Source organism: Hyperolius riggenbachi, chromosome 9 (assembly GCF_040937935.1).
Source record: "Hyperolius riggenbachi isolate aHypRig1 chromosome 9, aHypRig1.pri, whole genome shotgun sequence".
NCBI classification, from domain to species: domain Eukaryota; kingdom Metazoa; phylum Chordata; class Amphibia; order Anura; family Hyperoliidae; genus Hyperolius; species Hyperolius riggenbachi.
In genome coordinates this window covers 239629849-239650312 of record NC_090654.1, presented here as the reverse complement: position 1 = coordinate 239650312, position 20464 = coordinate 239629849, and the positions used below count along the sequence as shown (strand labels likewise).

Sequence of the window (20464 nt, the reverse complement as noted above, 5' to 3'; positions counted from 1 at the left end):
ATCCAGAGTGGAGCAGTATGCGTGGCAGACCTCTGTGTACCAACTTCATATGTGCTGAGTGATGTTTGCCCATATGTGCTGTTAGCCATGGCATGTATTGATTGTAATGGCAGACCTCTGTGTGTCTCCCTCCACTCCCCTTTGTAAACTGCTGCTGTGCAGTGCCAGATTTTGATTGCCTTGTGCTGCCCCTGAGTCTACCAGACACCACAATATATTGTATGTAGTTTAGCTGAGCAGTGATGACTGCGTGTCCCCTCGCCATGTGCATTGCATCCCATAGCTGATTACAGTAATGCCCATTAGATGCAAGCTTACCACCATGCCACCATGCTGCTGCCCACCAGAATAAAGCCAAATGGTCAGTAGCAAGATACTCTGTGTCCCTCAGCTTTGAGTGTCCCCCTCGGCAAAAGGAGAGTGTTGCGTGGTTCCTTTGCTAACGGACCACACAGTGGGCATTCCTCCATAACTTGTTAGTTGAACTTTGTTTCCAATGGCGCCATCTAGTGATGCCTGGTATGCCATTACAGGCTTAATAGCTAATAGAAAGTTCAACTTACAACAAGCTACGGAGGAATGCTCACTGTGCGGTCCGTTAGCAAAGCAACCGCGCAACACTCTGCTTTTGCCGAATGGGGCACTCAAAGTTCAGGGACACGGATGATCTTGCTACTGTACATTTGGCTCTGCTCTGGCGGGCAGCGGCATGGCGGCATGGTGGTAAGCTTGCATCTAATGGACATTGCAGTAATCAGCTATGGGATGCAATGCACATGGCGAGGGGACACGCAGTCATCACCGCTCAGCTAAAATACGTATACTGCGGTGTCTGGTAGACTGGAGGGGGGATGTTTGGGTCTGCAACTACAGGGGACTCGAGTATAGGCCGAGACCCCCACTTTTGGACCACTTTTTTGGTCTCAAAAACTCGGCTTATACTCGAGTATATACGGTAATTAAAATCTGACAGATTTTGGACTTTTTAATCTCCTAATAGGCAGTTGCTCAGTCCTGAATTGCCAGTGTGTAAGTGAATAGGCAGGCTGGCTGGTAACTTTGTATGGATCCTTTCTAGGGATTGCTTTTGTAAAGAATACAGGAAATGCTGAGAACCCCCCATGCGGAGATGGACTAGTCCAAAACTTGTTGGACCTGTCAGATTTTGTGTTACTGCCTACTGTAAGCGACAGCAACAAAGGAAAAAAGTAAAGTTTAGTGCATTTTACCAATGGAGAAATGTACATCTTGTTTATATGTATTTACGTGTGTTTTAAAGAGGAGCTACGGTGAAAATAACAATGAATAAAATAGCTTTTTTTATAATCCTAATATATAGATTATTTAATGTTTGCCCATTGTAAAATCTTTCCTCTCCCCGATTTACAATCTGAAATCTATCACTGGTGGTAACATCGTTAGTTTTGCCAGGTGATCTGTGTGGAATGTTCGTTACTGAGCGTTCTATACACAGAGGGAGATATGTCTTGCTTGGCAGTCGGAAAAAGCTGTTATTTCCCACAATGCAATGAGGTTGACATACAAGAAAACTGTCAGGACCATGGTCATGACATCACACTGTGGGAGGGGTTTCACCACAATATCAGCCATACAGACCCCCCTGATAATCTGTTTGAGGAAAGGTAAAGATTTCTCCTGGGAAAGGGGGTACCAGCTACTGATTGGAATGAAGTTCAATCCTTGATCTAAGTTCCTCTTTAAATCTTAGAAATGCTTGTGATAGTGCCTCTTAAAGTAAGCAGCTATGTTTGGAATAATCATACTGTACCATTGCATGATTTTCCTGTGTATCTGGTTTCAGGTGATGGATGGATATATATTCTCTCAACCAATGAATGGAAGCAGTTAACGCATTTACCAAAGGATCAGCCAAGGTACACAGTTGTAGGTGTTTTGTGTGACCATTATTATGCCTACTTACTTTTCTGAACTCTCATTTTGTAGGATGGTAGATCTCATAGACATAGAATTTTTTTTTAAAAAATGGCCCTGCCCTAACAACTTGTACTTGTTTTGAATGTGGCCATATTGTGCAATCCGTAATTCTGCTTGCGTGCACAGTATGCAAATGAGTTGATCGTTTAGTTGGTTTTGAGGGAAGGTTCTCACAATGTATTTCTTCAGGTGGCAAAAATTCCAGAACCGGCCTTGTTCTTATGTTATCATAACATTTTAGTAAGAGGGCTTTTTGGTCCTTTGTAGCCCCTTACACACTCTTAGGAGTTCTGGTTCACCATGAGCTTACTGGGAAATCTGAAACGCTGGGTGCTTCAAGTCCTACCCCACAGAGCCACATTAATCCATGCAATGCAGTGATGAGGATCAACCAATCCAAAACCATTTGTATACAGGTTGGATTATTGTGGCTCAGCACAATTAACAAGCTGACACATCATTGCATTCCAGTGGTTCTGGAGGTGTGGTTAGCTGTCAGGGACAACAAAGGATGATTTGCATATTCAACAGTGATGCAGCGTAGGAGACATCATATACTCGCTCCAATCTGAATATTCGCAAATACCTTCTTTTTGTTGTTGTCCTATTAACCACAGACTAACATGAGGCTGGATGCGTATATATGAGGCACTCTGCATATAGACGATGCTCCAGCTTAACCTTCCTGGCGGTAAGCCCGAACTGAGTTCGGGCTATGCCGCCGGAAGGCACCGCTCAGGCCCCGCTGGGCCGATTTGCATAATTTTTTTTTTGCTGCACGCAGCTAGCACTTTGCTAGCTGCGTGCAGTGCCCGATCGCCGCCGCTACCCGCCGATCCGCCGCAATTCCTCTCGCCGCGGCCGCCCCCCCCCCCCAGACCCCGTGCGCTGCCTGGCCAATCAGTGCCAGGCAGCGCTATGGGGCAGATCGGAGTCCCCTCTGACGTCACGACGTCGATGACGTCGGTGACGTCATCCCGCCCGTCGCCATGGCGACGGGGGAAGCCCTCCAGGAGATCCCGTTCTTTGAACGGGATCTCCGGATCTCCGATCGCCGGCGGCGATCGGAGGGGCTGGGGGGATGCCGCTGAGCAGCGGCTATCATGTAGCGAGACTTTGTCTCGCTACATGAAAAAAAAAAAAAAAAATTTAAAAAAAAAGATTTGCTGCCCCCTGGCGATTTTTTTGCAAACCGCCAGGAGGGTTAAGTGTATTTTTTTTTTTTTTTTTGCTTTGTTTTTGGTGTGGTTACTTATGCCACATTGTCTCCCTCTGTATAAATGCTATATAATGTTCTGTTCCTACTGCATGTCCTGTCCTGTAACTGTAACTATTTCATGTATCAGCACCCCTGTAATGTGCCAAACCCAATTCCGGGCACGTCCCAGTCGTGCTTGGCGAAAATAAAGATTCTGATTCTGATATGCACACAATGCCTAACTTTAGTTCATGAAAGGTAGTCCTTCCTTCCAGCAGAATACAAGGTGTGAGGGAGGAGAGCAGGCTACACAGCACTACACTACAGAACACACTGTATTACCAGGTAAGATGGTCAGGGCAGTGCTGTACTTACATCACTAGTCATTCTGTTAGTCATTCGTTCCGATTTTAAGTTTTGACTACGAAACAGCTTTAATTCATCTGCATGCCTTAAAGTGAACCTCCGGATTAAAAATCTACTCAGCAGAACTGAAAAGGCTTAGTGTTTCTTTAACAGTTTCACAGCATCAGAACTTTGTTTTTCTTACCAAAGCATCATTTTTAGCTGCATTTTTATCTAAGCTCCACCCATCAAAGAAAAAATAGCCCGGGCTTTTTTTCCCTTATGCTGTGCAGAGCATGATGGGATTTCCTATGTTGTTGTTCACGTTGCCTAGCAACTGGGAGAGGTGCTCAGGACAGTTGAAACGTGTCTCATGCTCCCTGTCACCTCCTTTCAACCAAAAAGAAGGCTGCCATCATGAAATCAAACATTTGCCTGTTCTTTTAAAACAGTGTGGGTAAGAGATTATATTACCTATCTATTTTAATTAACATAACTAATGTAACTTAATGACAGTATGTTTGTTTAGGCTAGAGTTCCTCTTTAAGTGGAGACAAAATAATCTGCCTTTTGACTGCCATTTTAAAGTCCATTTCCACTTTCATTTAGAGTGTATATTACATTTCATAGATGCATTAACCTTTTTTTTTTATATTTATAGACTGTGGCATACAGCCTGTTCAGGGAAGGACAATGAAGTGATGGTGTTTGGCGGCAGTAAGGATGACCTGCTCTCAATGGACACTGTTAGTATAAAGAATATATTTATGAATTTCATAAATAGCCTGTGACCCTGCATAAAACATTCCTGAAAGTAATGAATCTATGTTGACCCTGGTAACTTTATACCAGCCATCATTCGGACGCTGTAGGTTACAAAAGGAAAATAATTGAATGAGTTGCTAGATGCAGTCTAGATACGTTTGCTTTCAGGCATTCTTACTTATCTAGTCTCATTAAAGCAGCCATGTCCAAAGTCCGGCCTGGGGCCAAATGTGGCCGATGAGCCATTACTGTTGGCCCCCAAAGCTGCTGGTGACGCATGCAGGGGCAGAAGCAGTAATAACCACTGATTAGCAGCTGCCACTGTGCTAACTGCACACGGTATATGGGTGGCTTTTATTTGACAGAATGTCACAGGAATAGTGTACCTAATGACAATTAGTAAGAAAAGTTTTTAATTTCGCTAGTACAGCAGCACTCTCAGGAACGTTGACATGGCCCTTGGCCTAAAATGCTTGGACACCCCCTGCCAGGGCCGGATGTACAGCTCAAGAGCCTACAAAACCATGCCCCTTAACACAGGCCATACCACCCCCCAACATTCAGATGCGCCGCCTCCCGTGCCAGCTATAGGTGCCCAAGTATAGGTTAACCATCTATAAGTGCCCCAGTATATGTTTGCCAGGTATAGGTGCCCCAGTATATGTAGGTTAGCCTGCTATAGGTGCCCCCAGTATAGGTAGCCAGATATAGATGCCCAGGTATAGGTTAGCCAGCTATAAGTGCCCCAGCATAAGTAGCCAGGTATAGGTGCCCCAGTATAGGTTAGCCAGCTATAGGTGCCTCCAGTGTAGGTATCCAGACATAGATGCCCCGAAATAAGTTAGCCAGGCATAAGTCTCCCCCCCCCCTTTCCAGTATAGGTAGCCAGCTATTGGTTCCCCAGTATAGGTTAGCCAGGTACAGTTACCCCCAGTATAGGTAGCCAGTCATAGGTGCCACAGTATAGGTTAGCCAGCTATAGGTGCCACAGTATAGATTAGCCAGCTATAGGTGTCACAGTATAGACTAGCCAGCTTTAGGTGCCCCCTCTGCACCCTCTCCATCCCTCTGCATAGCGCAGGTGGACTGGTAATGAGAAGAGACTCACCGGCTCCCGACGGTCCATTGATGACGTCCCGACAGCAGCACGCCCAGCGCCGTCTCTATAGCTACAGTGGGTCTCTCTGTGAATGACCTGCAGCTTGTAACAGCGAGTCACATGACACATCATGTGACTTGCTGACTGTTACAAGCCACCGGATCACACAGTGAAGGCCTTTGCACACGCTACGTGGATGTTGCCCAACAGGGATTGCTGGGCTGAGGCTGTACAGAAGCGTAATTAGCCTGCAGGCTAAAAATAAGTTCTGTTGCAGTGCGGTGGGCACAGAGGGCCGAAGGAGCAAGGCAGATGTTGCATCGGGCAGTGGGTGGGGCAAGCGTAGAGAACAAAATTATCAGCATCATTTTGCCAAATTGAACCACCTGATAGATCGCTAGTTGGTCGGGGGCAGTTGTGCGCACGCCGGATTATTGGCATAGACCAGGGATTTCAAACCGGTCCTTCGAGGGCCGAGGTCCTCACACATTTTGACACAGGTCAAATTAATTGATGGGTGTGAATCAGGCAAGGTGTGATCCATCAGGTAGAACACATTCCTCTCTTTCTCAGTCCATCCTAAACACTGGCAAGGATCTGACCCTCCAGGCCTCGAGTTCGACACCTGTGGCATAGACGCTTGTTATTGGCACCAGGGGCATACATATACAGATGTGAACGGTCGAGGGGTGGCTGTGGGGACACTCTCCTCCTTCCTCTCCACACTAGCATGCAGAGTAGTGCAGGGAGAATTGTAATATTTACCTGCTCCAGCGCTGCGGGTCTCCTCTGTGCATCACGGCTGCACCCTCTCTGCTGCCATTCACAGACTCCTGATCACATGACCAATGTGAGTCATGTGATCTGAGAGCCTGCAAATAGCAGTAGAGAGTGTGTGGCTGTGAAGCATTAAGGAGACCTGCAGCGCTGGAGCAGGTAAATATTACATTGCTCCCTGAGCTACTCTGCATGTGGGAGGGGGTGGCGCAGAATGGTTTGTGTGTAGGGAGGGGAGGAGTTTTATTTACATATATTTATTTATTACAGGGGGGCCCCATACAATCTAATTATACCCCATGCAGGCAACTTATGTACTACAAGTCAGTTTAATATGCATTGTTTATACTGTCATACAAATGTAACAGAACATCAAATGTGTCTCTTGTTGCAGGGTCATTGCAATGACTTGCTCATCTTTCAGATCCAGCCTTATTCTCTGCTAAGGTAAGAAACATTTCTAGGTTTTTGGTGTTTTTAGTTGCGTTTCTGCTAGCGCAGGGGTAGAATCCTTGTCAGGTTTCTAGTGCAGTCATGGTTTAGATTGTGAAATATGGTCCGGTGTTATTCATAGAACAGATTAATCAAACCTATGAACATTGATTTGGAGAATACCTTTAACCCCCTTGCCGTTCCAATTCTGACGGCAAGGGGGCGGCGCAGCACTTTTTCTAAAAAAAAAATTTTTTAAATCATGTAGCGAGTCCAGGGTTCGCTACATGATAGTTGCTGACAAGCGGCATCCCCCTACCTACTTTGATCGCCGCCGGCGATCTTTGCAAGCAGGAAATCCCGTTCAGAACGGGGCGGGATGACGTCACCGACGTCGGGACGTCAGAGGGAATCCCGATCCACCCGTCAGCGCTGCCTGGCACTGATTGGCCAGGCTGTGCAAGGGGTTTGCGGCGCGGCGGGTAGCGGTGAATCGGCGGCGAGCGGGATATGCACGCAGCTAGCAAAGTGCTAGCTGCGTTCAGTAAAAAAAAAATTGTGAAAATCGGCCCAGCGGGGCCGGAGAAATCCTCCTGCGTAGGTTACCCCGAGCTGAGCTTGGGATAACCGGCAAGAAGGTTAATGACTAAGGGCTCAAACCCACTAGCTGCCTTTTCCAAGGGCTAGTGATTTGAAAAGCTCTTGCTTATGTAATGCTATGGGTGATTTTTATAAAATCACATTGCTCAAGTGGGATGACACTGATAGCATTGCATTAGCAAGAGCTTTTAAAATCATAAGCACTTAGAAATGGCTTAGGAACATGCTGCTAGTGGGTTCCAGGCCTAACTGTGCATCATTTATTGCAAGCTTTCCAAACGTTAAAGCGGAATATAACCCTGCATTTCAACTTTGCTCTAAAACATTATTTACAGCATATTATATGCAACCAGCATTTTTATTTTACTAGACCAGCATTGGAAGGGTTACACACAGGGCTTTAAAGTTCCTGGAGAGAAATGCAGACGCATCCGTAGTTTAGATAGATACATTTAAGCAAAACAAAATGTAACAACTGTGGAATGTGACTCACTCTCTGACTGTGCAGGTGATGGAGGACAGCCAAAGAGTGTGTAACATTCCTCACTTGTTACATTTTGTTTTGCTTAAAGAGAATCTGTATTGTTAAAATCGCACAAAAGTAAACATACCAGTGCGTTAGGGGACATCTCCTATTACCCTCTGACACAATTTTGCCGCTCCCCGCCGCATTAAAAGTGGTTAAAAACAGTTTTAAAAAGTTTGTTTATAAACAAACAAAATGGCCACCAAAACAGGAAGTAGGTTGATGTACAGCATGTCCACACATAGAAAATACATCCATACACAAGCAGGCTGTATACACCCTTCCTTTTTAATCTCAAGAGATCATTTGTGTGCTCCCTTCCCCCTGCAGCTATCTTCCACTGAAGTGTCAGGCTGTTTCTTCCTGCAGAGTGCAGACAGCTCTGCCTGTATGTAATTCTTCAGTATGTGAAAGCCCAGCCAGCTCAGAGGACGATTTATCCAGCTTGTAAAAGAGAAGAGAGAAGCTGCCATAATCTAAATAATACACAGGCAGTGTGCAGAGAGGGGCCTGCATCACAAAACCACAACACTGAAGAACTTGGCAGCCTTCCAGACACAGCCTGACAAGTCTGACAAGAGAGAGATAAGTTGATTTATTACAGAGATGGTGATAGTAGAACGTGCTGCAGTAAGCCAGAACACATTAGAATAGCTTTTGGAACTTGTAGGATGATAAAAAACAGGGTGCAATTTTTGTTACGGAGTCTCTTTAAATGTATCTATCTAAGCTTCAGCTGTGGGGAGCAGTTCTCTCCAGGAACTTTAAAGCTCTGTGTGTAACCCTTCCAATGTTGGTCTAGTAAAAAAAAATGCTGGTTGCATATAATATGCTGTAAATAATGTTTTAGAGCAAAGTTGAAATTCAGGGTTATATTCCGCTTTAAGTTTCTTCTTCGGGCATTAAACAGAGCTGGATCAGAACCTTGTCCCAGTGGCAAGGTCACTCAGAACAGCAAGTTGTAATAAGACACAATAACCCAAAATTTTCAAAATTTAGAAAATTATTAGAGTATCAATTCTAATTGCCTTCAACAACATCCTGCTCATGTCTTGCCTTGGTCACAGCAAGACAAATAATAAAGTCACCCAACCTTTTAACACCTCGCACACACGTCTGACTTAAGTCGTCCGTGCCCCACATACCCTGAAACATTGTGTGCAGAGTGTGCTGCTCAAAACTTCCTGTGTCCCCTGGCTTGTGGAGTGCAGCGTGCAAGTAATAATGTGTCAGCGGTGCAATGATCAGGGATTCTTCCTGTGTGGCAATCGCTGTGTCTCATCTATGACGCCATCTAGTGGAGCCTTGAGACACAGTTGTATCATCCTTGGGGCACATCTGGCTATGGTGAGGGAGGCTGACTTGTACCGGGGGTATATCTGGCTACTGTGGAGGGGGCTTATACACGAGTCAATCACTTTTTTCTGCATTCTGAGGGAAAAGTGGTTCCCTCGGCTTATATACGGGTCAGCTTATACGTGAGTATATATGGTAAGTTCAATTGCCCATTTTATGGTCCTTTCAAGTTAGATTTATGTTTGACTATTTTTTGTAAGGTCCTTTTGAATACCGCTGTTAAGTTGTATGACCATCTCTTTGTAAAGGTTATGTTTGGACGCTGTTGGGAAGAATGACGCAATATTAGGAAACCACATTTCCTGCCTTCCCAAGAAGCTGCTGCAGCAGGCCGAGAAGAGAGTGACTTTCTGGACAGCCACCCGCTTCAGACAGAGCAGGAGGAGCCACTTGTGTGAAGCTAATGACAACATCTGATTACTGGAGTGGTGAAAACCCAATGTTTGCACTTCTGTAATGAAACCCTCTGTTGGGGTCTAAAAATGTGAAATACTCTTTGCACTGATCCACAGAGATCAAGTCGGATTTATCCCCAACCGCCAAGCCCCTGACAATTTGTTAGGAAGGTTATAGACCTTCTTCACAGGGCCAACAGCAAAAGCCAACCAGTGGCGTTAGTGTCACTCGATATGGAAAAAGTGTTTGACACCACAAGTTTTCCTTACGTGTTGGCAGCTCTGAGGAGGGCAGGGATAGGAGGGAATTTCCTTCAAGCCATTTCTGGTCTATACTCACTGCCCTCTGCCACCCTTAAACTTCCAACTCCTGAACACACCCCCATAACTATACAAAGAGGGACGAGACAGGGTTGTCCCCTGCCCTATTCACCCTCGTCATAGAACCTCTGGCAGAAGCCCTAAGAGATAACCCTGATCTCATAGGTCTGTTCAGTGGCTGTGGCTAAAAGTATTAGAGACACAAGATCAGCAGGAGAGTCAGCCAACTGGTATTATTTTTAAAGGAAAAATCCATATACTTCTCAGTTCATGTTCACTTTAAATTCATAAGCTATAGGCTCACTATACACCAGCAGTTCTGGATGTGTGCTTTGCATAAAGAGAAGTTTTACATATTCAGTAGTGATGCATCATGGGAAACTAAAGTTGCTCATTTAAAGCCACATTATAGCAAATACAATCAATGTTGCTTTTTAGAAAGAAGGGTTTTTGGTCTCTTACTTTCCTAGTGGTTCTGGGTCACAATGAGCTTTCTGTGTGGTTTTTAACTTACTTTGGCAGTGGATTAGAAAAATAAATAAAACTGCATATACAGTGGTTTGCAAAAGTATTCGGCCCCTTTGAAGTTTTCCACATTTTGTCATATTACTGCCACCAACATGAATAAATTTTATTGGAATTCCATGTGAAATATCAATACAAAGTGGTGTACACGTGAGAAGTGGAACGAAAATCATACGATTCCAAACATTTTTTACAAATCAATAACTGCAAAGTGGGGTGTGCATAATTATTCGGCCCCCTGAGTCAATACTTTGTAGAACCACCTTTTGCTGCAAATACAGCTGCCAGTCTTTTAGGGTATGTCTCTACTAGCTTTGCACATCTAGAGACTGAAATCCTTGCCCAAAACAGCTCCAGCTCAGTCAGACTAGATGGACAGCGTTTGTGAACAGCAGTTTTCAGATCTTGTCACAGATTCTCGATTGGATTTAGATCTGGACTTTAACTGGGCCATTCTAACACATGGATATGTTTTGTATTAAACCATTCCATTGTTGCCCTGGCTTTATGTTTAGGGTCGTTGTCCTGCTGGAAGGTGAACCTCCGCCCGGTCTCAAGTCGTTTTCTTCCAAAATTGGTCTGTATTTGGCTCCATCCATCTTCCCATCAACTCTGACCAGCTTCCCTGTCCCTACTGAAGAGAAGCACCCCCAGAGCATGATGCTGCCACCACGTTTGACAGTGGGGATGATGTTTTCTGAGTGATGTGCAGTGTCAGTTTTCCACCACACAGTGTTTTGCATTTTGGCCAAAAAGTTCCATTTTGGTCTCATCTGACCAGAGCACCTTCTTCCACATGGTTGCTGTGTTCCCCACATGGCTTGTGGCAAACTGCAAACGGGACTTATGCTTTTCTGTTAACAATGCCTTTCTTCTTGCCACTCTTCCATAAAGGCCAACTTTGTGCAGTGCACGACTAATAGTTGTCCTATGGACAGAGTCTCCCACCTGAGCTGTAGATCTCACCATGGGTCTCTTGACTGCATTTCTGATCAGCGCTCTCCTTGTTCGGCCTGTGAGTTTAGGTGGATGGCCTTGTCTTGGTAAGTTTACAGTTGTGTCATACTCCTTCCGTTTCTGAATGATCGCTTAAACAGTGCTCCGTGGGATGTTCAAGGCTTTGAAAGTGTTTTTGTAGCCTAAGCCTGCTTTAAATTTCTCAATAACTTTATCCCAGACCTGTCTGGTGTGTTCTTTGGGCTTCATGGTGTTGTTGCTCCAAATATTCTATTAGACAACCCCTGAGACTGTCACAGAGCAGCTGTATTTGTACTGACATTAGATTACACACAGGTGCACTCTATTTAGTCATTAGCACTCATCAGGCAATGTCTATGGGCAACTGACTGCACTCAGACCAAAGAGGGCTGAATAATTACACACACCCCACTTTGCAGTTATTGATTTGTAAAAAAGGTTTGGCAGCATGTATGATTTTCGTTCCACTTCTCACATGTACAACACTTTGTATTGGTCTTTCACGTGGAATTCAAATAAAATTGATTCATGTTTGTGGCAGTAATGTGACAAAATGTGAAAAACTTCAAGGTAGCTGAATACTTTTGCAAACCACTGTATGTCCAAAGGTACAGTTATGCTTTATAGTAAACCACCCATGACAGTGGGATTTGGTTTTCAATGCTGGGGAAAAGGAGGGGGGGGGGGATACAGAGATATTGGCAAGGCATTGAATTACTTAATATGTCCTGTAATCCCTCTCTCAGTGGCAATTATGCATAAACTGATATACTGTACAAGGAAGAATGAATGCAAAACATAGGAGGGATAGGTAGGGCTTTACTACGGTCAGCTATTAAATGGAGAATCCTTTTCAAAATTGGAATGCTAACATTACAGCCTCTACATGACCAAGGCCCCAGATACCTTCCGTCACACCTCCCACAACCTCAGGTCAGAAGGATCCAATAACTTCACCACCTCCAGAGTCCAACTACAAACCTTTGGAGCAAGAGTTTTCTGTCATGCTGCCCCTACCCTTTGGAATACCTTGCCAAACTTAAGACAGCTCCAACCCTGGACAAATTTAAATGAAAACTGAAAAGCCCCTTGTTTAAACTGGCATTTATGGTGAAATAACTTTTTCCCCTGTACACATTACTACATACTGATCTGAGACAAGCTTATGCGCTTTGGGTCCTCTGGGAGAAAAGTGCTTTACAAATGTTTCAATGCTGCTGGTGTGGGCTGTAACTACAGTAGCAAGGAAAAGTATGTGAACTCTTTGGAATTATATGGCTTTCTGCACAAATTGGTCATAAAATCTGATCTTCATCTAAGTCACAATAGACAATCTGCCAATACCACACGAATAATTACTGTAAATGTTTCCATGTTTTTATTGAACACACTATGTATGCTTTCACAGTTCAGGCGTAAAAAGAATGTCACCCCTTGGATTTAATAACTTGTTGAACGTCCTTTGGCAGCAATAACTACAACCAAACGTTTCCTGTAGTTGCAGATCAGACGTGCACGACGGTCAGGAGTAATTCTTCACCATTCCTCTTTACAGAACTGTGTCAGTTCAGAAATATACTTGGGATGTCTGGTGTAAATCGCTTACTTGAGGTCATGTCAAAGCAACTCAATCGGGTTGAGGTCAGGACTGACTGGGCCACTCCAGAAGGCGTATTTTCTTCTGTTTAAGCCATTCTGTTGTTCATTTACTTCTATGCTTTGGGTCGTTGTCCAATAAAGGATGCAGTAACTTGATCACCCCCAGAGTCCAAGTAAAACATTTGAAGCCAGCATTTTCTGTCATGCTTCCCCTATCCTTTGGAAAGCCTTCTCAAACTTAATCAAGACAGCTCCAACCCTAGACACGTTTAAATCAAAACTGAAAAGCCACCCGTTTAGTCTGGCATTTATGATCACATAACTTTTCCCCCATAACACAAAACTATATACTGATCTGAGACAAGCTTATGCACTTTGGGTCCTCTGGGAGACAATCGCTTTATACATGTTTCAATGTCGCTGGTTTGGGCTGTAACTATATGTATTCTCTTCCTTCCAGTCTTTTGTGAGCAGCAATGGAATCCCAAGAATTCAGTGAGGGAAATAAGTACTTCAGATGTCTGTTACTTTGCCGTGGGGGCTGTTCTGTTCCGTGGCCGAGGATCAGTCCACTTCAAAGCAGGAATCTAAAACAGAATATTTTAAATCACCTTTGGTGGAATGGGGCAGTTGGTGTGGCTGTGTAATATTTAAAGCTATAGGCTTGCTATACACCAGCGATTCTGGATGCTTGTCCAGCTCACAGGGGTGAAAAGAGATCATTTGCATATTCCCGTAGTGGTGCATTGTGGGTAACCACAAATGTTCACTCATAGCTGAATTATTGCAAATTTCCTTGTTTTAAAGAAAACCTGTAACGAAAAAAATCTCCCCTGGGGGGTAATCACCTCAGATTAGGCACGCCTCCGGATCCTATTGAGGCTTCCCCCGTCCTCCTCGGTTTCACGGCAGCAATCCTCCCGGAACGGCGGGGATGTAAATATTTACCTCCCCAGCTCCAGCGTAGGCGCAGTATCGGCTCGGAGATAGGCGGAAATAGCCGATCGCTGTCTGGCTGCTCTACTGCGCAGGCACAAGTCGCCTGCGCAGTAGAGCGGATCCGACAGAGATCGGCTATTTTCGCCTATCTCCGTGCGGAGAGCCACAACAGCGCCCCCGCTGGAGCCAGGAAAGGTAAATAAATCAGCGCTCGTCAGGCTTGTCGAGGGAGGATTCCGGGACACTTCGGGGAGCCAGCGCTGGACTGCCTGCAGCTACAGGGGAGGGGGAAGCCTCATTGGGACCCTGAGGCTTCCCCCTACCGAGGTGAGTACCCCCCAGGGGAACTTTTTTTTGTTACAGGTTCTCTTTAAGAAGGCAAATTTCACCAAGCATTGCTTATAAGTAGGAGGGCTTTTCGGTATTTTATCCACCTATACATTCCTAGTGGTTTGGGTCACCCCGAGCTGCTTGGTTACTCTGTCAATTAATCCTAAACGGATTTTCAATAAAAAAATATTGATTGGTATTGCAGATTTTTCCATCGATATATTCGTATATAATGCATCACATTGAAGAATTGTGAGAGAGCGTTTAGCCCAGTGGTCCTCAAACTAAGGCCCACGGGCCAAATGGGGCCCACCGAGGCTTTTTCACTGGCCACCCAAACACAAAATGTATAACTTATAGATGTGGCTATCTGCACCTTTTAAATATCAGCACCCCGCATATAGAATAGCAGTGCTGGCAGCACCCATCCACATACTGTAGAAGCCAGAGAGCAGTCATTCACTGGCTTCCAAACCAATCCTGCACCAGCTGACACTGCTAGCCAACTGGGTAGCAGGTTGTCACCTGGCTATGCTTCACTGTCTTGTGCACAAAGACGTTCTTCGGGCGCCGCATGACTGAATGGCTGCTGCTGGGAGTTCTCCTCCAGGCATGATTGGGGGGAAATCAATACCTAGATTCAATGTAATGTTTTGCAATATCAATCACTTTATGTATGTTCCAGCCCCAAGCAGTCTGAAGTATGTTGACCCAGCCATTGACCGAAAAAGTTTGGGGACCCGTCTAATTCCCCCTCATATGTGACTAATCACAAGTATAATTGGATCTCTCAGCTGTGTCAGCTGGCTGTTTCGGCAGAGCAGCTAATTTGTAAACACAGGAATGGGCAGCGAGCCAAGCAACATATCTGTACACTGATTGCAGGTAAAAGGTCATTTAAGGTGATCCAAAGAACAGCTGCTAATGTCACGTGACCTTGGCTTTCTACCCAGCGATGAAGAATCCGGTTTGTAGGACCAGCATAAGAGCCTGAGCCCTCTAAGGCAGTTGTGTCTGCTTTTCGTTACACATCAATGTTACAGATGCTGAAAAGCATACACAACTACATTAGTGGGGTCAGGCCCTAACTGTTATAATTTAAAGGTACTCCGAGCAGTGCAGAAACTATGGAAAGATGCATACCATTTTAAAGCTCTCTTTCTCCTCTTTCCAACGATATATAAACTGCCACCCTACGCTTTTTAGTTTTTGCTATTTTCGCGATCGAAATCGCAGCTGCCGCAGCTTTTGATCGCGAAAATATCTAAAACTAAAAGGCGCAGGGCGGCGGTTTATGTGCCGTAGGAATGAGGAGAAACAGAGCTTCAAAATGGTATGCATCTTTCCATAGTTGCTTGTATTACACAGGACGACTTTTCCCCGAAGTCGGCAGCTCCATTCAGCAGCTGACTTTGGGGAAAAGTCGCCCTGTGTAATACAAGCAACTATGGAAATATGCATACCATTTTCAAGTTCTGTTTCTCCTCTTTCCAACGGCACATAAACCGATTTCGATCGCGAAAATAGCGAAAACTAAATGGCGTAGGGCGGCAGTTTATATATCTTTGGAAAGAGAGCTTCAAAATGGTATGCATCTTTCCATAGTTTCTGCACTGCTCGGAGTCCCTTTAAGTATTATATGTAGGCCTCAGTTGCCTGAACTGAGGTTAGGGAAAAGGCTTGGTTCGCAGAGTCTACCTTTAAGCAGAGTTTCTTGCAGAAGAGATGATGCGGTCAGTTACCAGGAACATGTTCCTTGTGGAAGGCCATAGGTCTAAACTGCCTCGACCGTTAGATGACAGAAAGGTAAACAAAGCCGATATTTACAAAATATTGCATTCTTTGTAACTACGGTATAAAGCAATGGAATATTAATTAATAAGGTGGGTCATATGCCTATGCCTGCCAATTGTAGGCTTGGGGGTAGGGCTCAGATGATGTCACATTTAACTCTTTCCTGGTCGGTATTAAAACAGCTGTCTGCCTACGGAGAGGCACTCTCTCTCTCTCTCTCTTTGCTTCCTGTGTCGTATTCTCTCCTACTTGATAGAAAGTCTGTAAAAGGACACATCAGAGGAGCTAAAAAAAAAAAATCTACTTACCCAGGGCTTCCTCCAGCCCCTGGCAGCCGTCCTGTGCCCTCACCGCAGCTCTTCTCCCCGCTGATGGCCCAGGGTCCCCTCCAGCGCAAGATTGCACTGCACCTGCGGCTCTCAGTTGCACTGACACCATCCAGACTGTACTGTGCAGGCACAGTAGTTCTGCGCCTATGAAGTACAGCCCGGATGATGCAAGTGCCACTCCGTAAGCCGCACACTGGAGCGCCGGTAGATGCTAACCTGGCGAGGTCAGCATCTGCACCGGAGGGGACCGGGAGCCAAGGCGAGGGCACAGGAGGGCTGCCAGGGGCTGGAGGAAGCCCCAGGTAAGTGGATTTTTGATTTTTAATTTACTTGGACCTTCCCTTTAACAGTGAAGGAAAGGAAACACAGAATTCTATGCTGCATAGCAGCAGCAAAACTCGAGAATTCTGTCTGTACAGGAAAACTTCCAATGTTTTCAGATTTAAAGGGAGTCTGGGGTAAATGGTGGCTGCCATATTAGTTTCCTTTTAAACAATACCAGTTGCCTGGCAATCGTGCGAATCATTCTGGCATCAGTAGTGTGTCAGAAGCATCTGATCTGCTGCATGCTTGTTTAGGTTCTATGGCTAAAAGTATTAGAGGCAGAGGATTTGCAGGACAGCCAGGCAATTTGCATTGTAAAGGGAAATAAAATGGCAGCCTCCATATACCTGTCACAGTGGAACGCAATTATTGGTCAATTGGCTACTGCAGCTAAAAATCTTGCAGATAGGTTAACTGGCTTTCCCCAAAAATTGGCATTAGGCTGCAATAGAAACATTAGACAATGACCGACAATGGTAGGGATTGGATTGTGAGCTCCTTTAAGAGGGACAGTTAGTGATATGACCATATACACCAGAGTCCCACAACTAGGGGTGGTAAATGAGATGCAAATAATTTTGAGTTCAATTAGGATTATGCAAATGTATGCACCTTGAAAATGGACCATCGGATTTTTCTTCAGCAGGATTTGATTGGTTCATGTTGAAGCTGCATAAATTTGCATAAATCTGCATCAAATTGACATTTGAATCTTATTGTCCATCCCTACCCCCGATAATATTCCTCAAGGCCCACCGACAGAACAGGTTTAACAGGAAGTCACAAACACTCACAGGTGGGGGAATTAGTATCTTAGCAGAGCTGATTAAGCACTATCCTGATAATGGGTACAATTCAAAATACACGTAATAGTTGTACATTTGTCTCAGAGTAAAATGCACTATAATTTACCTTTTTCCTATGCCCGGCACTTACAGTACAAATGTGACAGATTTTTTTTTTTTTGACCAATCCATCTCCTTATGGGGGGGGGGGTGTTTCTCAGGAATCCCTTTACTTCTAAAAGCACTTCCTGGATGGCAGTGGCACACTCCAACTGGCAGAATATAGTGTGCCCAGGAGACCTTTATTTAAAGGTCCTTTCCAGGAAGTGCATCCCCCATGATAACTAGTCACAATTCTGTCATTTTTTTTTCTAGCTTCTGTGACAGCTACATGGGAAACAATAGATTTACAGTATAGTGCAGGCATGGGCAAACTTGGCCCTCCAGCTGTTAAGGAACTACAAATCCCACAATGCATTCGCCTTTATGAGTCATGACTGTGGCTGTCAGACTCCTGCAATGCATTGTGGGACTGGTAGTTCAACAGCCAAGTTTGCCCATGCCTGGTATAGTGCATTTCACTTTGGGGGAAGTAAGGCTAGGTTCACAGTGGGACGTTGCGATGCGACGTCAAAGTCGCAACACACACACAAAAAGCAGTAGGTACAGTAAAGCGTAAGGCAATAAAAAGTATGCTTTCCTGTACCCGGTAACGCCTGTGTGCTTAGAGGTAACGCTAGACGTTACAATGCAACGCTAACATCGCATTGTGAACGTCCCATAGGCTTATCATTGCAGTAAGCTTCGTTATAAGAGTTTATAATGCAGCTCCGCGACGTCCCACTGTAAACGTGGCCTGAACAACTCATACACGTGTATTTTAAATTGTACATGATAGTTGTCCGTTTCATGATAACTGTCTCTAGGGATTTACACAAAACACGCATGGTTGGTGGACTTTGAGAATAGGGTTGGGGAAAACCTGATACAAACTATGTAAAAGTGCTGCAAAAGAGGTTGGCACTTATAAATACATAATACCAGGTATACCAGCTAGTGTAATATAAAGTATAAAAGAAAAAGAGGGTTCCACCGCAATTGAGGAACTGCATTTTTTTGTTCCATCACCATACACATCATTTGACTATTAAAGCAGTAGGACTATTAAAGCACTTGATCTACTTATATAAACACATGTATTGCACTGTCCACATTTTGATTTCAGTGAATTTTATATAGTAAATTAAGAGAATTCTGGTCCTGGTGGGAACCATGTTTTTTTTTTTGCAACACAGTTTGAGGCCAAATACGGATGTCATTTCTTCCGTTAAAGAGAACCCGAGGTATGTTTAAAGAATGTTATCTGCATACAGAGGCTGGATCTGCCTATACAGCCCAGCCTCTGTTGCTATCCCAAACCCCACTAAGGTCCCCCTGCACTCTGCAATCCCTCATAAATCACAGCCGTGCTTTGAGGCTGTGTTTACATCTGCAGTGTCAGTCTCAGCTGCTCCCCCGCCTCCTGCATAGCTCCGGTCCCTGCCCCCGTCCCTTCCCTCCAATCAGCAGGGAGGGAAGGGATGCAGGCGGGGACTGGAGTTCTGCAGGAGGCGGGGAGAGCAGCAGTCTGACACTATAGAGATAAACACAGCCAGCTCTGACAAGCTGTTTGTCAGCAGCGTGGCTGTGATTTATGAGGGATTGCAGAGTGCAGGGGGACCTTGGGGGGGGTTTGGGATAGCAACAGAGGCTGGGCTGTATAGGCAGATCCAGCCTCTGTATGCAGATAATATTCTTCAAACCCACCTCGGGTTCTCTTTAACTTTTTTCTTTTCTCCTCCAATTGCTGAGTCACCTCAGCCTTGTAAACACAAGTGAGCAGAGGATCATGTTTCAGCTAGGCAGAGAAATAAAGGGAAGAGGAGAAATATATTACAGATAAAAAGAACCCCCAGCATGCAACTGTTTGGCAATGGCAATTAAAGAGACAGTGCTCCTAAAGTACATGATAACTCCAAACCATAACAGCAGAAAAAGTTTTGAATGCAGGATTAGCAACTTTATCACTTAATACACCCAGACCAGTTGCTGTTGAAATTTAATTTTTAGTGACAATCCCGCTTTAAAGGAACAGTGAACCCAATTAAAAAATTAAATATTGAACTGATTTGGGGCTTCCTAGAGTCCCCCGTATGAGGTCCCTCGGCTTCCTCTGGGTACCTCAGTTTTCCCGCTGGCAGCTCTTTTACCTGCGCGACCTGGCCAGGAGTCCTTCACAACTGCGCATGTGCAGCCCATTCCGATCGTATGTTTACCGCTGAGTTTTCTGTGCATTGGTCAACTGCATGCGCAGAACACTCGCAGCAAAAGGCCACACATGGGCAGTTGCACACGACTCCCAAACAGGTTGTGTAAGGAAAAAAAACGGTGGTGGCCCAGAGGACTCAGAGGGACCTGACAGACTAAGGGGGTCTGGAGGAAGCACCAGGTAGGTTCAGGTTTTATTTTTTTAGCTCAGTGTTCCTTTAAGCAGACTTAACAGATGATGTGTATGGTGATGTAGCAACAAAATGCAGTTCCTGACTTGGGGTGTGCAAATCCTTTTAACTTATACTTTGGTGTTCTAGTGGCTACCAGTCCTGCACCTGCCATGTATTACCATCAGCGTGTGGTCCTTTGATCTACCTGCTAGTGACCATTGTCATAGGAGGCAGCATGACTCTGGGACACAAAACAGGGACACCCCCCAAAAAAACTGATGCAGAAACATTCGAATTAAACTCAGAATCTGTATTGTATGTATATAGATGGTTACCCGCGGATAAGACCTATTCAGGTATCTTGAGAATGACGTTTTAGAAACATTGGTTTAAAGAGAGCGTCTACATTATATTAAAGACAGAAGAAAAGGGTTGAAATCCCTTTTTAATGTAAAAACATGAATAAAAAATTCATTTAAGAAAAAAATCACCTTTGTACATGATGTATAGGCAAAAACTCTTAAATACAGGCATCAGGAATATATATAATATATATATATTTATATATATATTTACAAAATGTTTGTATATGGAATGAACCACAGTCCTCA

The 20464-nt window shown here is 44.7% G+C and overlaps 1 protein-coding gene across 1 annotated transcript in view; it reads left to right on the top strand.

Annotated features, from left to right (window-relative positions):
- The window catches only part of KLHDC1 (kelch domain containing 1), a 42242-nt gene extending 27902 nt beyond the window's left edge, over positions 1-14340 (top strand). Inside the window, exons 10-14 of the mRNA XM_068254200.1 lie at positions 1823-1895; positions 4161-4245; positions 6535-6587; positions 9303-9482; positions 12772-14340. Coding sequence (XP_068110301.1) covers positions 1823-1895; positions 4161-4245; positions 6535-6587; positions 9303-9471 — 380 coding nt within the window. The 3' untranslated portion in view covers positions 9472-9482; positions 12772-14340. The remainder of the gene's footprint in view (positions 1-1822; positions 1896-4160; positions 4246-6534; positions 6588-9302; positions 9483-12771) is intronic.
- The last annotated feature ends 6124 nt before the right edge of the window (positions 14341-20464 follow it).